The sequence below is a fragment of the Pygocentrus nattereri genome, chromosome 27 (assembly GCF_015220715.1).
Source record: "Pygocentrus nattereri isolate fPygNat1 chromosome 27, fPygNat1.pri, whole genome shotgun sequence".
Lineage (NCBI taxonomy): Eukaryota > Metazoa > Chordata > Actinopteri > Characiformes > Serrasalmidae > Pygocentrus > Pygocentrus nattereri.
In genome coordinates, this window is record NC_051237.1 from 10,597,254 (window position 1) to 10,618,570 (window position 21,317).

Here is a 21,317-nt window from a genome sequence, read left to right on the forward strand (position 1 = left end):
CTTGACCATCTAGACCGTTTCTGTCTGTCATCAGAAGTGTGAACGATCAGCGGAGTTCCCCTTTAGGCAGCCTGCAGTAGACGGTCTATGGGAGCTGTGCGTGCCTCGGCTCTGTGCTGAATGCTGCGGGGTCAGTGTGTTAGAACGCTGACCTCGCTCGAGCACATCTCAGCTGATAACGCGAGGCTCTCAGGAACCGCCCGCGCGCAGCTGTGCCTGCTCTGCCAGACGGGCCGGGGGGAGAGTGAGTGCAGGTGACGCTACAGCGAGTTTAATCTTCACCCGCTCGCGGAAAGCAGGTAAATCAGAGTCCTGTGTGTTTTCCACGCTTGATTCACGTCTTGAGAGTGATGTCACTGATGAGAAATTTGGCTAAGTGAGTTTTGACGCTTCGTTTTTCAGTTTAATTCACTGAAATGCCAGTCAGCTAATCAGCTCCGTCTAACGCTGCTCGTCACTTCGCCAGATAATGGGCCAGTTTTACATGCGTGCTAGCTGCTACATATAAAACTGTCGAGCTATCTTTCAGAGAACAGTGTCATCTGTGTCCTGACATCCTAAAACCACTTTCAGTTCGCACTCCTTTTAACGTTTTGTTTTCTGAAGGCTTTTTTAGACGTCCCTGTAAAATTCGTTAAAGCCAGCCGGTGTTTAAAGTTTAAACTAAACTGAATGTCAGCTGATCATAGTAGGAAAAGTGGGATGCGTTTGAAATTCATTTAAAAGCCTGACAGTAGTTTAATAGCACACCTTTAAGAGTTAACGTCATGACTACTGTGATATGTAATTATGTGTGTACTGAAAGAGCTTTGAGTCCTGTCTACCTTAAGAGTCACTGTGTTATCCAGAGACTCTCTCTCTCTGTTACCAAATAACAGTTACAGTCATAAATGAAAGGTCACGTGCCCAAAAAGTAACTAACTGTACAAACAGAACAGCATTTATCATCTTAAAGTGATTGGACATAGTCTTTCAAACGATGTAGGAGAGAGGCTTGAAAAAGGTTGAGATGTAAAGAAGGTCATTCAGAGTGGTTTAATGTGAAATGCGCTGTCCTAGAGAAAATTAAAGAATCAGAATTGTTCCCATTGGTGGTGATGGGAACCAGACACCCGAAGAGTTTAATGCCTCTGAAAGTTCCCTTACAGAAAGTCACTACATTAAGTAGATAGAGATAACCTGCCTGATGTCTGAGGCATTGGTGTATATTTTTTTTATATTTTAATCCATTCATGGCAGAGGGGTACATGCAGGACATTTTAAGAAAGCCTTTTTCAGATTTACTTCTATTTTACCATCATCTGTATTACCAGAGACATTGTATTACATATAAAACTCAGAAGCCACATGAAGGTTCACTGGTGGTTTTGGATAGTAAATAAAATGGCTATTTTTGTGTTGTAGATATCATAACCCCTGGTTCCTATCACCACCACTGTACAGGAATCTGAGTCAGTGATTTTATCCACAGCTAACCGTTTCACATGAAACCAGTCTGGATGACTCTGTGTCTCAAGGACTGAAGTATTCAGAAATTTAGAAAAAGTGGTAAAGTTCCCCTTTAAATTAGTTAGCTGAACATGTAAGAAAAACATGTTGTAGGCCAAAAAGCTTAAATCTGGAAAATGATAAAACAACTCTCTGACATCAGGCATGAGTATATTTTTTGTCTGTCTTGTGTATAACTTTCTTTTTGTGTAATAACTTTAGAGAGGACGTCTGCTTCTTACTGCCACAGGTGAGAACAGTTCTGACTTGACCCATTTTTCAAACTTTTTGCATAATTCAGTCATTCATTCATCCACAATGTTTTGAACTGGTTAATTTTAGAGAAACTTCCCATCTCTGACTTCTGTACAGTGGAGGTGAAAGGAACAAGGGTGATATCTACAATACATATAAAGGCAGTTTATTTAAAATCCAAAATAGAACATAAATAAAACAGTGGTAATTCTGAGAAAATACATTTTCTTTGATTGTGTTCTTGTTCTGCTTGAATGTCTGCAAGTTCAAGTTCTGTATCTTTTCAAGTTAAACTTCATTTCTTTCTAACATCTGGGAGTGAATTTCTGTACCCCCACTCCCCCATATGCCACACAACCCATAAATCTGCCTCTTTGGTCCAATGTTGAGGAACATAATGTGTTTTCTCAGAACAGGGTGACTGTGATAAGCTCTCATACGTCTTGAGGTGCCACCGTAAGAGACAAAGCAGATAAGAAATGCAGAGACCTGATCTAATAGGAGAATAAGACTAATGTTTAGAAAGGGGTCCAGGATTAGCTATAGTATAAAAGTAGGACTCTCTTTGAAGTTGGGAGTAGGTTGGGTGGGAGCCCAAGGTGAGACATCTATGCTTCAGTCTCTAAACTCCAAGGAAGTGGATGAAACCGTCTGAAACACTTAGCAAAGTCTAGACATTATAATGAAACTCTGTTCGTTTGTTTTCATTGCTTAGGTTAGACAGCAGGAAGGAACGCTTCTAGACCACAGAAGAATCATGTTTTTTTTACCTTGTTTATTTGTCTTATTTTATGTCTTATTTTAATCTGTTTTTGTGAATCATCAATTACCTTATACATCATAAAACTGTTTCTACCACATGAGATCTTTGAATAAGTCTGACCAGGACAGTTCAGTATTCTGGATTCATTCATTGTTGTTTCATTTTTATTACCAAAGTTTTTTACAGGGTAAACAAGAGCAGCTTGCATTTGCTTTAAAAGGGAGAAGTCACCCCCTGCTGTTTCTGTTGGGTAATATTCTTACTTTTCCATTTTCCCCAAGTAAATCATGCAGTCTGATGGAACTCATACAGGTGAGTTTTGTCTCTCTAAAGCACACAAAAACATACATAAATAAACATAACATACAGGGACACCATACCATTCTTGGCATGTAGTCTGATCTTTCAGTATTTGTGTTTCTTCATTCATTCTGATCTGTCAGTGCATTGTTTTATTTCTGTGATTCCAGGAATCCACAGTCACCTCTTTAATTCCATGCGGAAATACTTATGCAGCCATGACAGAGTTCAGCCTATAGTAGGTAATGAGATGCCCTGTTCTCCCTGTGCATTGCCACATTACTAGTAGCTGGATGTATTTTGTACTATTTAAATTTGTTTTAATTATGTTTATGTTCATGTTTCAGGCCTTGGTTCTATTATTGAGCTGTGCACAGATGCTGAACCTCCAGTTTACCTCTGTGATGTCTGCATTCTCAAAATTAACAAGAGAGATATCAAAACCCTCATCATGGGCAGCCTTCACAGATACAACTACATTGTAAGTCATTATGAGAGAGAGAGAGAGAGAGAGAGAGAGCCAAATGTGATGAGATTAGACTGGACTACTCTGAAATTCTAACTCTGTTACTCTGTGAATTATTGGCTGTTTGTGACTAGAGCCAGGATTAAGGTTTGCATGTTTGTTAATGTTACAGCGGTGAGAAAAATCGTGCATGTCTTTGATCGTTCGTGCAACAGTCAGAAATAGCACTTGAGACACATCCTCTTAAATGGTAGAATCATGGGTTTATTAACAGTTGTGTGGAAAGGTTTGGGCATCCAAGCTATATTACCTGGTTTGTTGCTCTGTATTGTTTTTAAGTTTTATGTTTTAAAAACATGAAATATCAGAATGAAACATTTTTTATTACTTTTTCACACAAGTCAGATTTTGAAGTATAAAAGGTAACATCTAGTTAAGCTAGTAGCATTTTGGAAATAAGTACTGTGGACCAATGAGGTAAAATGGAACTCTTTGGCCACAGTCACCAAACGAATGGAGGAAAAAATGCCTTGCTAACTGTAATGTTAACCCTACACTAGAAGACTTAGAAAAGACTTTTGAAAGACTAAAGTCTGACATCCTCTCACATCTAAAGACAGTGGCATGGTTTTTAGCCACAGACAATGATTTTGCAAAGACTGTGAATCTTGCAGTGTTAAAGACTGCAACTAGATTTTTTGAGATTATTCCTCCATCATGCGCCTAGTGGACATTTAGAAGCAGATAAACACTTCTCCTTCCACTGTATAGTGGTACAGATGGGAAGACATGTTAGCTGGGTGTGGAAAGATCTAGGGCTCAGCTCAGTTCACTATAGAACTGTATACTCTGGCAGATCATCACCCAAAATCTTTTAATTAACCTGTAAAATGTGCAGTTTTTTTGATTTGATAGAAAGATTTACACATCAGCACAACATGCAGCAAAGCGGAGCAGGTTTACCGTTTTTACAGAGATTTCAGGCACTCACATACATCTCTCTCTCTCTCTCTCTCTCTCTCTCTCTCTCTCTCTCATGTGTGTATATGTGTATATATACACATACGTACATACTCGGACAACACACCCACACACACCTTGACACGCGTATGCACTCAACCGAAAGCACTTGTGCGCCCCTGGCATGAGCCAACACTTACAACTTAGTAATATTAAACACAGTTGATTTTGTCGCAGCATCAAGACGAGAAACAGACTGACTAAGACCACCGTCTTGACCACCTTACACCAATTGATCAAGATGACATGACGTGATTCTAACAAGACACTGATGGTTGGAAATTTGTCTGCAACAGTGAAATCGCTTGACAAGTCATTTGATGTAAGGCTGGCATAAAGCATGTGAGTGGATCTGTTATGTTTATGTGGCAGCCAGTGGGACAGAAAATATTGCACAGGGAGATGGAAAGATGGATTCCACAAAATCAGCAAAATTACATTAAGAAACAGAGGAAGAAAAGAGGCTGGTGCCTATAACATGAAATGACATCACAAGGATCCAAAACATACCACAAAATTCACCATGAACTACTTCAGGAAACCCAAGCTAAAGCTTTTGGAGTGGTTCTTGTTGTCTCCTGACTTGGATATCACTGAAAATCTGATCTATGGGTAGATCTTTAGCAAGGTGGCCAGCCCAATAATACCACAGAACTAGAAGTGTTCTGCAAGGAAGAGTTTAAGGTTTTGCTACATTCATTCATTCATTCATTCATTTATTTCTTTATTTGTCATCATAAATAAATACTTCTTTTCAATTCATAAATCAACAAAATGTGTAATATGGCTGAAGTGCCCAAACCTTTCCATACAACTCTATATTTCTTTTTAACTGATGTGGTTGGTGAAGGCCATTTGTTATGTCAGGTTGTAAACCACTTGATATTGCATAGCTTTGTAATAGTATGTTCTAAGCTAAAAGCTAGAAGCACCTGAAACAACTTTTTTACATTACTGTCTCATCCGTCATCATTTTTATGATTCTGAGCAACAGAAATCCCGTCATGTATATGGTTTGAAGGCTGGAGAAGATCTGACTTCTTTGGCTTGGCGTCTGATGGAGCTGGCAAAAGTTGTAGAAAAGAAAGAGGGAACAGGAATTGTACAGGTAATACATGAATGTATATTTGGTAAGAAAGACTCAAGGTGCCTTGCTTTCATGATTCAGTATACCTGTGTCCTGGTTTCTCTGTAAAGGTGCTGCATCTGGATGACGTCATTTACAAGGAGATGATATCAAAGCCTGCTCTGGATGGTCTGTTTTTGCTTTAGATTTGTGGTTTTCAGTATTAGCCATACTGTCTCTATACACTCCACTTTTTTGTGCTTTCATTAGCAAAGCAAGGACAAGTGATACTGGAAACCAGTGTTTTAGATAAATCTGACAGTGAAGCATACTATTGTTTAAATCTTGCCTGCAGTATTGCCCTTTGTTGACTTTCTGTACTTTTCTCACTGTTTCCCTTCTCATTGCTACTCTTTTTTTTTTTTTCCTTTTTTCTGTCAGCTATTGCTCAGGTGAAGAAGATAAAGATACAAACACGCATCAGTGGCCTCCAATCTAGCATTTTCAACAAACGCACCAAATGTATGGATTTTGGTCATTTAACAGTTATGAAATTACTTTGTTAAATGTATTGATTAGTTATCAGATCATTATTTGCTAGATCTTATCTAATGTTTAATTTAAAAATACATGTGATGTTTATAGATAGTATGTTCTTGTATTTCTCTGTTAAAGGTGAGAGCTCAACTGCAGCACTGAGTCCAACTTGGCATTTCACACCTAAAGACACTTGTGGGTTTGAGCACTTTTCCAGGTACTCAGTAAAACTGAGTCAGTGTGAACTTAAAGATGTGAACTCAAAAACCTGTACTGTCCAGTCACCAAAGCTTTCTGAAGAGTCTCCAGAAAGTTACAGGGGAACACAGCCTCTCATAGGTAAGTTTTAAATGCCTTATAGCAGTGTTGGATCAGGATCTTGATACTTTAACATTTTTTTTATGTGAATTTCTCAATAAAAATGTAACATTTTATCATACTGTGTGTGGATGTCGTAGGACAGTAGCATGTAAGTACTTTAATAAAAATAATACAGAATATATAAAGTTGCAATACAGTTTGAAAGTTTATGGATTATTGTAATCAAATTTAAATTTATTTAATGTTTGTGTGGTGATTCTCTTCATGGATGTGGTTGTTCCTTGAAAAATCCTTGTGACACAAGATAAGGACTTGTTTATGCCCTTCTTCAGTCTATCCTACCAGACATGGTGCCCAGGTATGGTACAGGAGTTGGAACTGCATGTTTCCATCATTGTAGAACTAGATGAAAAATGACCATTTGAGAACTGTGGAGATATAAAAGTTTCTATTTTAATTACTAACTTGATTATTAAACAAATTATAATTGACAAAGCTGATTAATACAAGCATACTGGTCCTCTCAAGCATACTTTGTCCCTGAAAATTTGGAAGCTTTTGGATCAACCTCCAAAGAAGAATAGCAGAAGATGAGAATCTGCAGAAACCAGGTTTGTTGGAGGTAATTAATAAATCAGGAGTTAAAGGGCCTTGAGAGGATGGAACAGGTTTGTACAGCTGAAATATGAAGAAGTGTATGGAACTGGTTTATACAGCCAAAAAAAACAATGTCATGTATGATTGGAAGCAGGGTGTCCAAGAGAACTGCAGAGTTAGGATGAAAAATGATATGCGGGAAGTAACAGGAGGGGTAGTAATTTCATCGCCCCAGGAGGGTTATAAAAAAGGGATGTTTTGTGATAATCTTTGCATTTGGTTGTCCGGAAGCCATCTTGCCACCTGAAGCTCAATAAACGAAGAAGGCTTTTCCTTCCAAAATAACTTAAGTTTGTTTTTTTCTTTCTTTTAATGTTTGCAGAATACTTTTAATTTTATCACCCTTATTGCATAAGAGAGCAGAATAAATTTAGAACTAAAACTTAACTTAGAATTAATTAGTTGTAACGTAACACACTTCCAGACTTGGGGCGGAGGCTGGATCGTCCCAACAGAACCTTCAAGGCTTTGAGCTTAACAGAAAGTCACTCTTGCTGAAGTTAAAAGAATGCACGAGGGACACTTTTTGTTGACTACACCTAACCAATGATACTGTGTTTTTTGAAAGAATTTAAATCTGCATTATAATAGTTTTGATCTGTACTTATGCATCAGTAATTGTATGTGTAATTTACATATAATTTGCATAAAGGTATAACTGCTTTGACCAAGTCTGTGTTAGGTGGGGAAGACACTTGCAGACGCTCTCACCCCCCCCACCAGTCTCTCTCCAACAGCTTGGTCCAAAAGTTGATTGTCTTTTAGTTTGGTCTTGTACTTGTCACATGATTCTCTAAAAATTAACACTAACACTAAACTATTAACAATGTATTTTATATTCATATGACAAAAATAGTAGTTATGGAGCTCTGTCCTGTGTGAAACATAGATATAAAAATATTGGCAGGTGAGGCTGCTATAATAATAAAATAAATGCCTGCTTATGTTGCTGATGTGCCAGGTCTACAGGCTGTTATCAAGTGCCAGACTGTAGATGGAGATCCACCACCCTGCTGTTACCTGTGCCAGCCATGTACTTTAAAGGTCTTGAAGAGTGACATCATCCACCACCTGATCAGCCCTCAGCACCAACTCAACCACATTGTGAGTGCTAATGTAATGTTTTCAGTCTCCATCAGAAATCACAGTAGAATGAAAACAAATTAAAACTTGCCACGTGCCCTCATCTCTCTTCATTTTCTCCACTCAGTTCAGTTTTGACATGTGATTGAAAAGAAAAAGAACAGAAGAGGGAATTTTAAGTATGCACTAGGACAAGAGGCAACAAGTATGCAATGGGGCATCGTGTGATACATATTTTCTAAATAGAATTCTTCTAAGAGACCTAACATACAACATTAAGTTAGATACAGATGTAAAAAAAAAAAAAAAAAGTAAGTGCTTTTTGTGGATAATGGCAATAAGGTTGCTTGTGTCTGCAGAATTTTCATCATCCTCACCTCTTGCTGGACATGAATGAAGACCAGAGCCTGCAGACAATAGCTATGCAGCTAGAGCTTGAAGAAGGGAGAGGACAAATGAAGGTATCATACAGTGTTAGCCCTCTTATGAAATCGATGTGTTAAGAGGTTAGCATGCATTCTTAGCATAGCCATCAAGTGAATAAATATTATAAGCAGAGGCTCTGTAAAAACTTTTTGAAAATATGTTTAAAAAAATGTTTTAAAGCATTTTTATATGCTTTAAAAAATAGAATGGGACCAGTGCCATAGAGAACTTCTAGTGACCAGATCATTCATTGTTATCCATATTGTACTTTAACCTTTCTGTAAGTATGTAACCTTCTGTAGTATGTTAATGGCAAGGTGTTCTTTAGGTGACGAGGTTATCAGCGTGTGTCCTTAGTGAGATACTGGAGAAAGATTTCGACTGGTGTAAGTACAGTAGCCCCAACAATTTTGAAATCCAAACGTGTCTCTTAATTCAGATGCCTAGTTAAACTGAAGCTCCTTAGAATGAATGAATTATTCCCTCTGATTTTTTTAAGCAAGGCTTATATGATATTCTCAGCTAATTAATTGATATCTCTCTCAAGGTATGAAGATGTTAAACTGTGCATCTACTGCTGAAATTAAACCAGAGCAAGGTCCCTTAATGGCAGGGAGCAGCATGAGTTCAGGTAACAGAAATTTCAGAGCTAGACTTTTGTAACGTCTGTCTTGTTTAACTGACAGATATTCTTGTCTCCAAAGGATGCAACATCACCCTGAAACGGCCATATGAGTCCACTGAAATCACTGTGGACCACAGTTGGGATGGAACCTTGCATGACCACATTGGGAAGGTTCCCCGTAGACAATGGAGTTCAAGCAGGGGAGGAGTTAGTCTCAAGAAAGCAAGACACAAAGAGCCTGTGTTTAAAGTAAGCCTGTCACTAAGTGCAGGGCCTGTTATTGTGGACAGAATGTCTCTTGTATCAACAACAGTGGCTCCTGAAATTGAATGCCAGATCCCTGAGACTGAGTACAGAGAGAATTATTCATTTTCAGAAGACATCACTTCAGGAAAACACATGCTCACTCTAGAACACAAAAACCTAGAGCAGAACCCTGAAACATTTCGGAATATGCAACTATACCCCACCAAGCGCTTGTACACTGAGGAAAATTCACAATCACTGAGATATACTAATGCAGAAACAGATACAAGCACATGTGGGTATATGAACACATGTCAGTTTCCAGACAGTGTAGAGCACACAGAAACAGTTTTTACTGGCAGTTCAAACAGCAGGCAAGGGCCTGAGTCCTATCACAGACATTTGCACCATAATTTATTTTTTAAGGACTTCTCTGGTTCAAGCACATCTAATAACTGCCCAGTAGATGGACTGTCATCAACTTGCAATGGCAATAGTTGGATCATGGAGAGAGAAGAAGTCAGAAACAATGCATGTGATTGGTTAATAGGGAGAGATCAAGTCACACAACATGCTAATAACTGGCCTAAAGAAAATCACATGTTTGTTCAGTCAGATGTAACACAAGTGATGCTGGCCAATCAAATCCCCAAGCAGATGTTTGGAGAGAGGAATTATGAAGTGATGAATGTACCCATACACATGTACCCAGCAATCACTGGGGCCTGTGTCCCAGCAATTAATACATACACATCATACCCTGTCCAGTATGTGAACCAGATGTGGATGTGGGGGAGCACAGATTTGTCGAACCAGTATAACCTTTAGTTTTTTGCATCATCTTAGAATTCCCTCAAAAGCTGCAAAATAAATGCTCTAACAGCAACACACCAGTACGTAGCTGACTGATCTTGCATTTATTCATTAGAGCTTTAAATATTACGCATTATACAAAATCTCTGTAAAGGTGTGATGCAACCATTTACTTAACACTTGTGTCCATGCCCTTTAGTGATGTCAGTTTTCTTATTTCTTATTAACATAGACACAAAGAACACAATTGTTCATGTCTTATTTCTTGCAGATGCTCTCAATGGATTCTCAGTCTTATTATTGTTTAATTTGCTAAAAAAAAACTCTTGTTCTTTTTGAGAAAGTTATTATATGAAACAACTTTTTCAGAGTATTTTGTTATTTTATTTACTGATTGCAGAAAATCACATTGTCACTTAATCAGATTCTTACCCAATGCAGCATCATCAATCATTGTTATAATCGTCATTCAGTGGGCTCCTCACATGCCAGCTTTCTTTTTGTTTGTTTTTTTTTTCTTTGTCTGGCCCCCTACAGCCCTGAATTTTGTAACGAGGGTCTGCATGCTGCTGTCCTTTAAAAAAACAATGTGGTAAGGTTCAGTAATGTTGCACTTTCAAGTGGCTATTCAGTGTAACACATCTAATAATTATGTTCCTGGAAAGTGATAGCTACTGCTGAGATGTACATTGTATCTATGACATGTTGGCTTTTTGTTGTTGTCTTTGGGATGATGCTTCATTTCACCTCCAGCAACTGATTAGTAATTTTCCCCCAGGGTTTAAAATGTTATGACGTTTGCCATTTAAAAGCTTCAAAATTTGAATAAAAATCCCAAACCAATTATACACGTTGCCTCTTTCTTTGGTAGGCCAAAGCGCACTTAAGCTGAGGTTAAAGGCAAATTAGGTAAATTCCCATCCAATCAAATCTATCAGATGCTCACAAAATACACTGTCATTCATTAAGTAACCTAGAGGTAACTGGAACATTAGCTCAGTGAGAAAGGCCATTGAATGTGAAAATGAACATCATTGTAGCACTGGATTTTCACACTTCGGTTGAATTGACGGGTACCCATGATCTACAGAACAGGGAAAATAAGTCAAATGTTTAAAATGAAATATCTAACAATCTGCAGAAGCAATCGCAGAGAAAATCCTTTACAGTGACTCAACACCTGCCAATATTTTTCCCCCACCACCAGTTCATGAGATTTGACAGATGCTGAGATTTTTTTCCATTGCTATTTGTTCTGTTAGAAAGTTTTTCCATTGATTAATGGTGTTCTTTTTCCTTGTTTTTCGGTTTGTCAGAATAGTCTTTTTAGCGATGGTTAGTTCCACCAAAAGTGTTCTGTTTTCTTTCTTGTTTAGAGCACTGATGAAGTGTCACCTAACAGAGTGATGGGGATGGGGTTATGGGTTGTTTTAACATTGGAGTTAGTTGATTTTATAACAAGTTGCCAGAAGTACTGGACTGGTGTGCAATACCACAAGGCATGTATGTAATTGTCAGGAGTGTTTAGTGAACAGTGTATACAGATTTCAGAGTCTATTAATCCCATTTTGTAGAGCCTTTGCCCAGTGTAGTGTACTCTGTGAATTACCTTATATTATATGAGGTGGAGGTTAGTATTGTTAGTCATGCTTAATGTGTTTTCCAGAATGTTTGTCCAAAGGTCGGTAGAGGGAGTAACCAAGAGATCTTCCCATTTTTTCCTTTTTTGGTACATTTTTGTTTGGTCTAACTCAGATAGGAATTTATAAATTTTAGATCATTTTTTCTTTTTTGAGGAGGAGATGTTTAGAAATTCTGGAATCAGTGGACTGTTCTCGTATATCTTTTTTGTCTTTAATTTTTGAGTTTAATATGGATCTAAGCCAATGATATTCCAGAAACTGGTTGCTCTCAATGCCGTATACCTGGGTTAGATGTGAAATGGTTACAAAGTTTTTATTCTGTAGAATGTGATGTAAATGTGTTAAGATACCTTTATCTTTCCATTTGTGTAAAGTTGTTTTTTTGGTGGCAGGAAAGTCGGGGTTGTGCCATATGAGTGAGTGTTTAAAGGGTGAAATTATAGTATCAGTGATCTTGTGCAGTTTCCACCAAGCTGTCAGTGTTGATGCTATCATTGGGTTTTTGAAACAGGAGTGGCGTTTTAGTGTTGTACTAATGAATCGTGAGTCTGAGAGTTGTATTTTATTACTTGAAGCTTGTTCTACTGCTCTCCATAATTCATCTGTTTGATTAGGCTTTATCCATTTTATTATGTATTGTAATTGATTTGATAGGAAGTATTGTTGGAAATTGGCGGCTTCGAGGCTTCGCTGGGTTCTGTGCTTCTGTAATGTAACTAATTTGATCCTTTGAACACTTGCCAATATTAATCAGCAGCTACATTCTTATCTACATGAGTTATCCAGATACTCATGCCACCATCCTGGGAGAAGTTACAGTCTACGTATAGTTGCTTATAGCTTAAATGAAATGTGCATTCACATATGAAAACATTTATTTTTAAAGCCTAAAGAGTTTAAAGTGATGTAGTTGTCTAAGAGGGTTGCTGCTCTCTTGTTGGTTTCTCTTGTAGATCAGAGTGATATTAGTCAATCATTAGTGACTTTTAGGTGGCATGTATAAAATAAGAAAAGAAAATATGGCAGTTAAATAGAGTATGGTGCCATACAACAAAGAAGATACAGACACTAGACTGTTAGCCTTGGCAAACACCTTAAACACAGCCTTGATATGATAAATTATTCTCTGACTTTGATTCAATCTAGACTCGATTCAGTAAAGTCTGTTTACATAATCTGTTCCTGCATTTTTTTAAAAAACTTTTATGATTTACAATGACTTTATATTCCAACAACTAACACTTTTTCCAGGTTCCTCTGCTGTTTAATTAAAATATTACTGAATATTACTGAATCTAACTGAATAGATAAGAAAACGAGCTTGTCAACAGAGGTGGGCAGTATCTATAAGTAAAGTTTTTTAATACTGCCTAATTGAATCGTTATGATGTGAAGAGTCATTCGGAGTGATTTGATGTGAAACGTGTCATTCTACAGAAACCTAATGAGTCAAAATTTTTCACAGTGGTGATTACAGAAATAAGACATTTGAATTGTCTGATGTCTCTAAAACCTCCCTCACAGAATGTTATTACATGAAGTAGTTAGGATAATGCCTAAGACTTTGTTTTATGCTGGTATTGAGAGGTTTTAGCCTAGAAAATATTTTCTAAAAGCAATCTATGGCAAAGTGAGACATGTGTGGCACTGTAAGACAAAACAGTACCCAAATCTGATAGACTTCTTCAGATGTATCACTATTTTAACATTATCAACATGAAAAGGCCTGTCTCTTCCCCAGTGACTAACATGTATTAATAAAATCAGACTCTGCTGAGGGTGCAAGGGTGTCTGCCCTTTGTGCATACTTACAGGCTGTTAATAACTATTGTTCCTCTTTCATTCTGCAACCCATTTGCACTTTTGACTTACTGGATTTTGATGTTGAACTGAGCACATCCAGAGATGGAGAAAAACAACTCCATGTATGGACATGCAGGTTACGACATATGTTATATATATATATGACATATATATGACATATCGCGGTGTATATATGAAATGTTCAAAAATCATAAGGTAATTTTTTCATATACCTTGTCACCTTCCAGCAGTTCATTAAGCGCCAAATTCCAAACAAATCTGAGCTCTAACGTGTTAATTCAAGAACGTCGGCAAATAATCCATTGAAGCGTTTATTTTCAAACTGCTTTATTTGTATACCTATATGCAAGCAGAGTGTCCTATCAAAAGCCAGAAGAAGCAACAAAATACAGCAGCTAGACAAGTGATGAATGAGTTAAAGTCCATAGCCATATTATATTTGTACATTCACCTAGAACATGTTATAACCACTGAAAGTTTGTTTTTTGCTTAAAGGTATTCTGAGTCATTATTTCTTGGGGAACTAAAGTCTTAGGCCATGAGGCTGATAAGGTCAGCGTGAGCGCTCCACCTCATCCTAGCTCTGGAACATTCTATCATATACTGCCTGTACATGTTGCTTGTGCCATCACCTGCCAAGGGAGTGGGCCTGAGGGAGGAGTTAAATGCCTGTGAAAGCTCCATCACAGAAAGTTATTAGCCTGATGTCTGAGACATTGTATGATAGTTTTGTGATCAATTTTTCAACTCAAACCTATTTAAATCAAATTACTTTAATCGATTCATGGCAGAGGGATATGTGTAGGATATTGTGGGGCAAAATAGTCCCCCAAAAAAAAGTTTTTTCAGGTTGACCATTATTTTACCATCATTAACATTACACATAAAAACCCATGATGCATGTAGGTTCAGTGATGGTTTTGGATAGTAAATATAATGGCTACATTTGCTTTGTAGACATCAGGTTCCTATCACTACTACTATAATCGGAGTCAGTAAGTGTCTCTACAAACAAACCGTTTCACATCAAACCAACCTGAATGATTTTGTTTACATCTCAACAGATTTTTATTATTATTATTTTTTAATCTGAGGAATTCTTCTTTAGTTTGCTCTCATTAATTCCCCATTTTAAAATAAAAACTTAAAAAATAAAAAGTACCATGGGGGGGGTCTCTTAAGTTACTCAAAGTACATTTATGAGTTACTGATCTTGAACTCTAAAGAATTTAAAACAGTGCTTCAGCTTTTACCAGGTAGCTTTGTAGTTATTGTGGTATTTTCACTTTGCCACGAGTGAAACCGTTCTTCAGCCTCCTCTTCTTGTCTGCGACGCCATCGTGCCTCTTCTTTAAAATACAGGGGGTCCTTATACTTTGTAAACTGTCCGCGATATTTAGTACACGGTTGGTTTTTAATTACTTGATCTTCACATTGCTTGGAAAATGAATTTTAACAAGCCGTGTCCATCTCGGTAGAGCTTATTCGATGTGTAATCGCCAGGTGGCGTTGTATTGCTCTCTGAGCCCTTCAGACTTTCCTGGAGCCGTCTTCCTTTTTCAGCCCTAGGTACTCTTCAGAGTCTTCACTGAAATAAAACATGTAGCTACCAAAAACCCCCGCGTTTATTTTATTGTTAAGCGGTAAGTCGGACGCTGTGTACATTCTGGATTATTTGTGGTAAAGTTACAGATTTTTCGCCAGACGATGGTGCTGTGAGACCTCAAAATTACAGCGAGGTTTTCGGTTCCTACCTTTTATCAGAGAAAGAGTTTCTTTGTACTGTTGCTGTAAGGTGCTGGTGCTGTAATGTAAATAAGTGGTTACACCATCAACAGAGAGACAGGTGACAAAGCCCTGTAATGTGAACTCTGACTGGGCTGCGCCAGCGGGGAGAAGTAGAAGCCTCGGGGCAATGGCGCTTTACAACACAAACAAAGAGCCTGCAAATGTCAGCGGGTTTAACCGTCTCTCCTGGTGCGGGAAGCAAATTACAGCCTACCACAGTGTCTGCATAAGACAGGGGTTTCCTAGACAAAAATTAAGCATACGTAGGGTTTTCCATGCCGCATGAACTTTTTTAAACCAAGCCTATCGTTCCTTAAAGTGCCGGTTTAGGACATGTGGCGCGTGAGCCGAAGGCAGTTAACTAACGTCTATGCCGATTCCATCCTGACCAAAGCTTAACCATTTGTGTTATTTATCTGAACACTGCTTGGAAATATAGCTAGTTCATTTTTACAAGAAACAATATTTCCATTGAAAACGGAAATGGGCACACAACTGGGTATGTTTGGACAAAAATGGAAACTAATAAAATCGAAGAGTCGTTAGCTCGCTGGCTAACCAACATACGTCAAGGCTAGCTAGGTTAGCTAACGGCACCTAACATTATTCCTGACAGGGTAGTGGCTCTGGCTGACTTCGTGATAACTTACTTAGCTAGCTGAGAAATATAAAGGTGATATAATTTGTCATATTTATTATATAAACCCAGTAGTTATTGTGGCGTTATTAGTTTCTCTGTTTTCTGAGAGGTAAGTTACTAGCTAGCCAAAAAAATCTAGGTTGCTCCGGTGTATTAGGGTCTTTAAGTCAGGGGTACTCAAAGCTAACTAAAGAAAATATACATATACAGAAGGTAAGTAGGTTTCCTGTGGAGTTTTAAAGGGCCGATATCCATGCTAGAAAAAACAGCATAGAGAAGCATATTGTGTTTTGAATGCTAGTATCAGCAACAATGGAAGTTGATAAGCTGATCATCACCCAAACTAGCATATCTTGTGTTTTGATGCTGGTATGCTTGGACACAAGCATGAATATGCTGAGATGGACAGCTTCTTTTTTCAGCAGGGATCCTACATTTTTCTTTTTACCACTGAGTGCCCCTTATAATATTTGTGTAGGTTTGTGCACCAAAACCAGTCATAATTCTTGTTAAATTAATGTTTTGCAAACTCTATCCCTTGGAATGAAACATGCTGTTTTTGTTATGGTGCCTGCAAGGCCGGTGTATGTAAAATATCTGCTTGACTTATTGCTGTCTTATTCAAAAAGCAGTCTGGGCTGAAATTTAATGTGAATGGGTGGCACTAAACTGCTGTGGGTGGATATACACTATATTTTCAAAAGTATTCACTCACCCATCCAAATAATTGAATTCAGGTGTTCCAGTCACTTCCATGGCCACAGGTATATAAAACCAAGCACCTAGGCCTGCAGACTGCTTCTACAAACATTTGTGAAAGAATGGGTCGCTCTCAGAAGCTCAGTGAATTCCAGTGTGGCACTGTGATAGGATGCCGCAAGTCCAGTCGTGAAATTTCCTCCCTATTAAATATGTGGTGGTATAACAAAGTGGAAGTGATTAGGAACAATGGAAACTCAGCCACAAAGTGGTAGGCCACTTAAAATGACAGAACGGGGTCAGCGGATGCTGATGTGCATAGTGCACAGAGGTCTCCAACTTTCTGTGAAGCCAATCGCTACAGACCTCCAAACTTTATGTGGCCTTCAGATTAGCTCAAGAACAGTGTAGAGAGCTTCATGGAATGGGTTTCCGTGGCCGAGCAGCTGCATCCAAGCTTTACATCACCAAATGCAATGTAGATTGTCGAATGCAGTGGTATAAAGCACCGCCACTGGACTGGAGCAGTGGAGATATGTTCTCTGGAGTAATGAATCAAGCTTCTCTGTCTGGGAATCCGATGGACGGGTCTGGGTTTGGCGGTTGCTAGAAGAACGATGCCTGACTGCATTGTGCCAAGTGTAAAGTTTGGTGAAGGTGGAATTATGGTGTGGGGTTGTTTTTCAGGAGTTGGGCTCGGCCCCTTAGTTCCAGTGAAAGGAACTCTTAATGTGAATGTGTTGGTTATTGTGACATCAAAGGCATAGCAAATTCAGCATTAGTTGTATTTCAGCTGACTCTTTACTCTCTCTGATATGGACAACAAACCAATGTCCTCCATTAAGGTTAAATGTGATTCTAGGTGGCACATGATCAAGAATAGCATTTAGTTTTTTATTAAGTTGATCAAAATGTATGTCAATAATAGGTGCCTTTATTTATTGACTTAAGTCTTTTTGTTTTGCTCTGACTGGTTTTGTCTGTTGTCAGAGTCATCCTTCAAAATTGAGGATGTCCTCAGATTGCCACAGACATCTAGTAAGTCATTTTCTGACCAATGAAACATGTGCTAGCTACGTCGCTCTCACATTTAAATATCACATTGTTATGTATGTTTAGTTCACAGATTAAGCATTAAGAATTTGGGAAGATATTATACGTGCTGCTCTCTAAATTGCTTTATTTTTTAACATAATTAAGAGAATAACAGCAATCTTTTGTAGAAAAGTAATTGTTATTTTCACTTACAGGCAACGAGAAGGAACCAAAAATCGAGGAGTTGCTGAGCAAACTCAAAACGTTGCAGCAAGGTCAGCTTGTCCACATCACTTACTACTTCACATGTCACACCATGGTGCGAGACATGTTTTTTGACACAATAATGTTTCTTTTGTTTATTTATTCTACTGGCAGCCAAGGTAGTTATTGAAGAGGAGGTGAAGGAGGCCCTTTCCTTCAAAAATACTTTACAAGATGAAGAGGATGCTTGTAAGTATACTAGGACTAAACTCAGACTGATGTGAGAATTTTTACAAATTATAGGTTGTTTACAAGTATCTTCTGTCTGTCTGGAAAAATGACTAGTATACACTGTATTCTGTTTTCACAGTGAGCATTGAAGTTCTAAAGCTTGAAAGAACATTGAATGAAAAAGAAGGTGCAGCATACTATTTGGACCATATGTATTCCATGGTTTTCTACAGACTTGAACATCCTTAAAACAAAGTGTTTTATGCATGTCTTATTTCCATGTTCATATGTGTTCATATGATAATAGAGACACGTAGATCTCTACAGTTAAAATGTGAAGAACTAGAACAAGAGTGGCAAAGGTGAGTATCTGTATTCATGAACAAAACAAGTTGCTATACTCTGTAAATGTTTGCTTTATTCTGTGAGGCACATTATATTTTTTTAAGCTTGGTGCTTTTCACCTGACTCAATTATGGTCTAACACCTCATTTTACTGCTTGGAATTCCCTTCTGTGATATGGAGAGCTCATAAGAGAATTTGAAATTGGAAAGCAGCACAGAATACCACTGCTCTTAACATTTTTGAATGGTTCTCTTATCTGGAGGCTCAAATATGATTGTTGGAATGTTTTGCTCAAGCTTCACTTTATAATCCAAAGTCTTTAAAGATCTTCTGTTCCAACTCTCACACCTGCGCCAGGTAATAAAATGCTAATTACATCTATTATTTATTTTAGGAGACCCAACGTTAGACCCACTGCATTGTCACCGATTGCTTGGGTTGTCACAGATTGGTTCCCATCCTAGTCCTTCATTTCTTTTCCTTTAAAAAGTGGGCTCCTGGGACCAGGGTTAAGAAACACTGGCTTAAGAGCTGTCCACAACTGGCTAGGGATTACATTTTGTGGCCCTGCGACAGGACACAACCTTTTTAGCTTCCCAACACTGTCCTTGAGTGTTTTTGTTCTTATACAGATCGTAACACTGAAGTGGCAAACTAGGTAATAAACTTGCCACAGCAGATGGTAAAGCATTAAAGCCTGTATTCTGTGTTTGTACAAAGTGTTAAACAAAAACGTGAATGACATGGCTGACAATAATTTGATTAGAGTAAGGTAAACCCAATGAAGTTTCTTATTGTCTTACTGGGTTTGAGTTTCTGTTCTAATCCATGACCTTCATGGTATACAATATAATTTGCTATGGCAGCTATTAGTCTGTGTTAGCAAGATCATCTCTTCTTATGCTTCACCACCAGTTATCTTAAATTATCATGTAATATATACAGTTCAAATATTTTCTTTCTAGTACACTGGCGATCAGAAAGAAAATTAATCATATGCACGTTATAAACTGATGTTGAGATATTGTTTTGATTTGTTCACTTCAAGGAGGAAAACTACAACAAATGAAGCATATTTCTATAAAATGCGCTTAAAAGTTTGCTCAAGGGTTGATCATCAAAATTAGGAATATATACTAACTGCTTCCATCCAAAACAGCAGACCAGAGAGGTTATATTTTTCTTCTTCACACATAGGCCCACAAGATCTTACTAGGTTTTAGTGGCATCTTGCATTACCTTGTATCTGGTATTTGTTGTGGTTTTCCTCTTTACGTGGACAGAAACGATTAACATCAAAAAATTGCTAAACATCCGTATATGACTTACGTGCATGTGAGCAGTTTTTTTGACCACCAGTGTATGTAGTATTTCTGTGGCCAGTCATTGCACCAAATGTCCTTGAATCTTCAACAGTTTCTTTGTGTTCTGCATACCACTCACACCTAGTGTCAAGCTGGCATAACAATATTTACATGACTATACTATGATTATTTTCCAAGGACTGTGTTATTAAACACCACTCATAATGGCAGCTGCTTGATATGTAATATCTAAACTCTGTGCATGCAGGCAGTTTGAACTGAAACAACAAAAAGAGGAACTTGTAAACCAGTACAGCTGCCAGATCCAGGAAACCAAACTGAAACACAGGAAAATTCGGTATTACTCTCTGTTATTATTATATTTCAACATAGCAATAAAAAAATGGAACTGTATAGCATGAAAAGTAACAAGGGCTGAACATAAATTTGACTTGAATTAGCCAATATTTTTATACCAGTATAATTACATGTAAAAGATTTTCACACAAAAGCAATTGCCCATGTTCAGATTTTCTGTATCACATATTATTTGTATAAATGTTAGGCATTTTTATAGCTTATTTGTATTTTATTAATATAAAAAGTTAATAATAATCATACCTCTATACTAGAGCAGGCCTGGCAATTTCCCTGCTCTAGCATACCAACTAAACATGGTAATTAACTGAGTTAGAGCAGGTGTGCTTCAGTAAGAAAATCACAAAACTGTGCAGGTATTGGACTCTTCAGAGTTCTACACCTCTGCACTAGATATAGCCTGCAGTTGCACATGTCACTATGTACTTTCAACACTGCTAGGATGAAGTTTGAGAATCAACTGCAGCAACTAATGAGGCAGCACAAGAACCTGTACAATGTATTTGTAAGTGGCTTCTAAAATAAAGATTATGGTCACTAAGAAGCTTTAAGGTGTACTGTGATGATTTACTTACCTGTGAATTTCTTTTTTCATAAACTTTACAAAATATGCTTTGGACATGCTTTGAAATCTTTTTTTTTTCTTATCTATAGACTCCAGAGAGACTCCCCACTGAGGTACAATCTGCTGAATACACTCGACAGCAGTTGCTGAAAGCTGGTAGGAAATTTTATATAATGTAATAACACTGATTACAAAATGTCCAAAATCTTTTAGTGTGTGGGTAACACTGTCATACGGTGTTTGTGTGTGTTGGTATAGAACAGCAGAACCTGGAACAAGTAACACATTTGCAGGAGGAGCTGAGTAAAGACAGGCCACAGATGCTGCGACACTGATGAATCTATTATACATATCTTGCATACTTAAGAAAGTATAAGTCCAGATTACTCTGACTGGGCAAACACGAACAAATGCAAACAACAAACACAAACATTTGGTTGGTGTGCCGTACTTTTTTGATTGTTATACTTCTCTAGAATGTCCACTTTGGCTCTGGTGGTTTTGTCAGTTTTTGGAGTTTTTTCTAAAGACAAGTGTAGACTTTAAAATGTTTGTGTTCATGCATGTCTGCTCTGTGTACTCTGGCCATTAGAC

At 37.8% G+C, this 21,317-nt stretch overlaps 2 protein-coding genes across 5 annotated transcripts; both read left to right on the forward strand.

Moving 5' to 3' along the window:
- The first annotated feature begins 88 nt into the window (after positions 1–88).
- Positions 89–10,914, forward strand: si:ch211-199g17.2. Of its 4 annotated transcripts, XM_017696159.2 has the most exons (15): positions 89–299; positions 1,711–1,738; positions 2,683–2,693; positions 2,788–2,818; positions 2,977–3,048; positions 3,154–3,287; positions 5,287–5,400; positions 5,490–5,547; positions 5,800–5,880; positions 6,034–6,234; positions 7,835–7,977; positions 8,316–8,417; positions 8,711–8,768; positions 8,930–9,013; positions 9,087–10,914. In XM_017696159.2, the coding sequence occupies exons 4-15, from the start codon at positions 2,794–2,796 to the stop codon at positions 10,079–10,081; spliced, it is 2,067 nt and encodes a 688-aa protein (XP_017551648.1). In that variant the 5' UTR covers positions 89–299; positions 1,711–1,738; positions 2,683–2,693; positions 2,788–2,793; the 3' UTR covers positions 10,082–10,914. The 4 variants fall into 4 exon arrangements, with proteins under 4 accessions (XP_017551648.1, XP_017551639.1, XP_017551630.1 ...); XM_017696150.2 differs by lacking the exon at positions 2,683–2,693; XM_017696141.2 differs by lacking the exon at positions 1,711–1,738 and having other exon boundaries at positions 2,683–2,818.
- A 3,515-nt stretch (positions 10,915–14,429) lies between these two features.
- On the forward strand, positions 14,430–21,085 carry si:ch211-199g17.9 (uncharacterized protein LOC108180085 homolog). The gene is made up of 10 exons (XM_037535565.1): positions 14,430–14,435; positions 15,140–15,176; positions 17,651–17,698; positions 17,911–17,970; positions 18,074–18,148; positions 18,270–18,317; positions 18,438–18,492; positions 20,049–20,138; positions 20,813–20,879; positions 20,982–21,085. The coding sequence occupies exons 1-9, from the start codon at positions 14,430–14,432 to the stop codon at positions 20,871–20,873; spliced, it is 480 nt and encodes a 159-aa protein (XP_037391462.1). The 3' UTR covers positions 20,874–20,879; positions 20,982–21,085.
- The last annotated feature ends 232 nt before the right edge of the window (positions 21,086–21,317 follow it).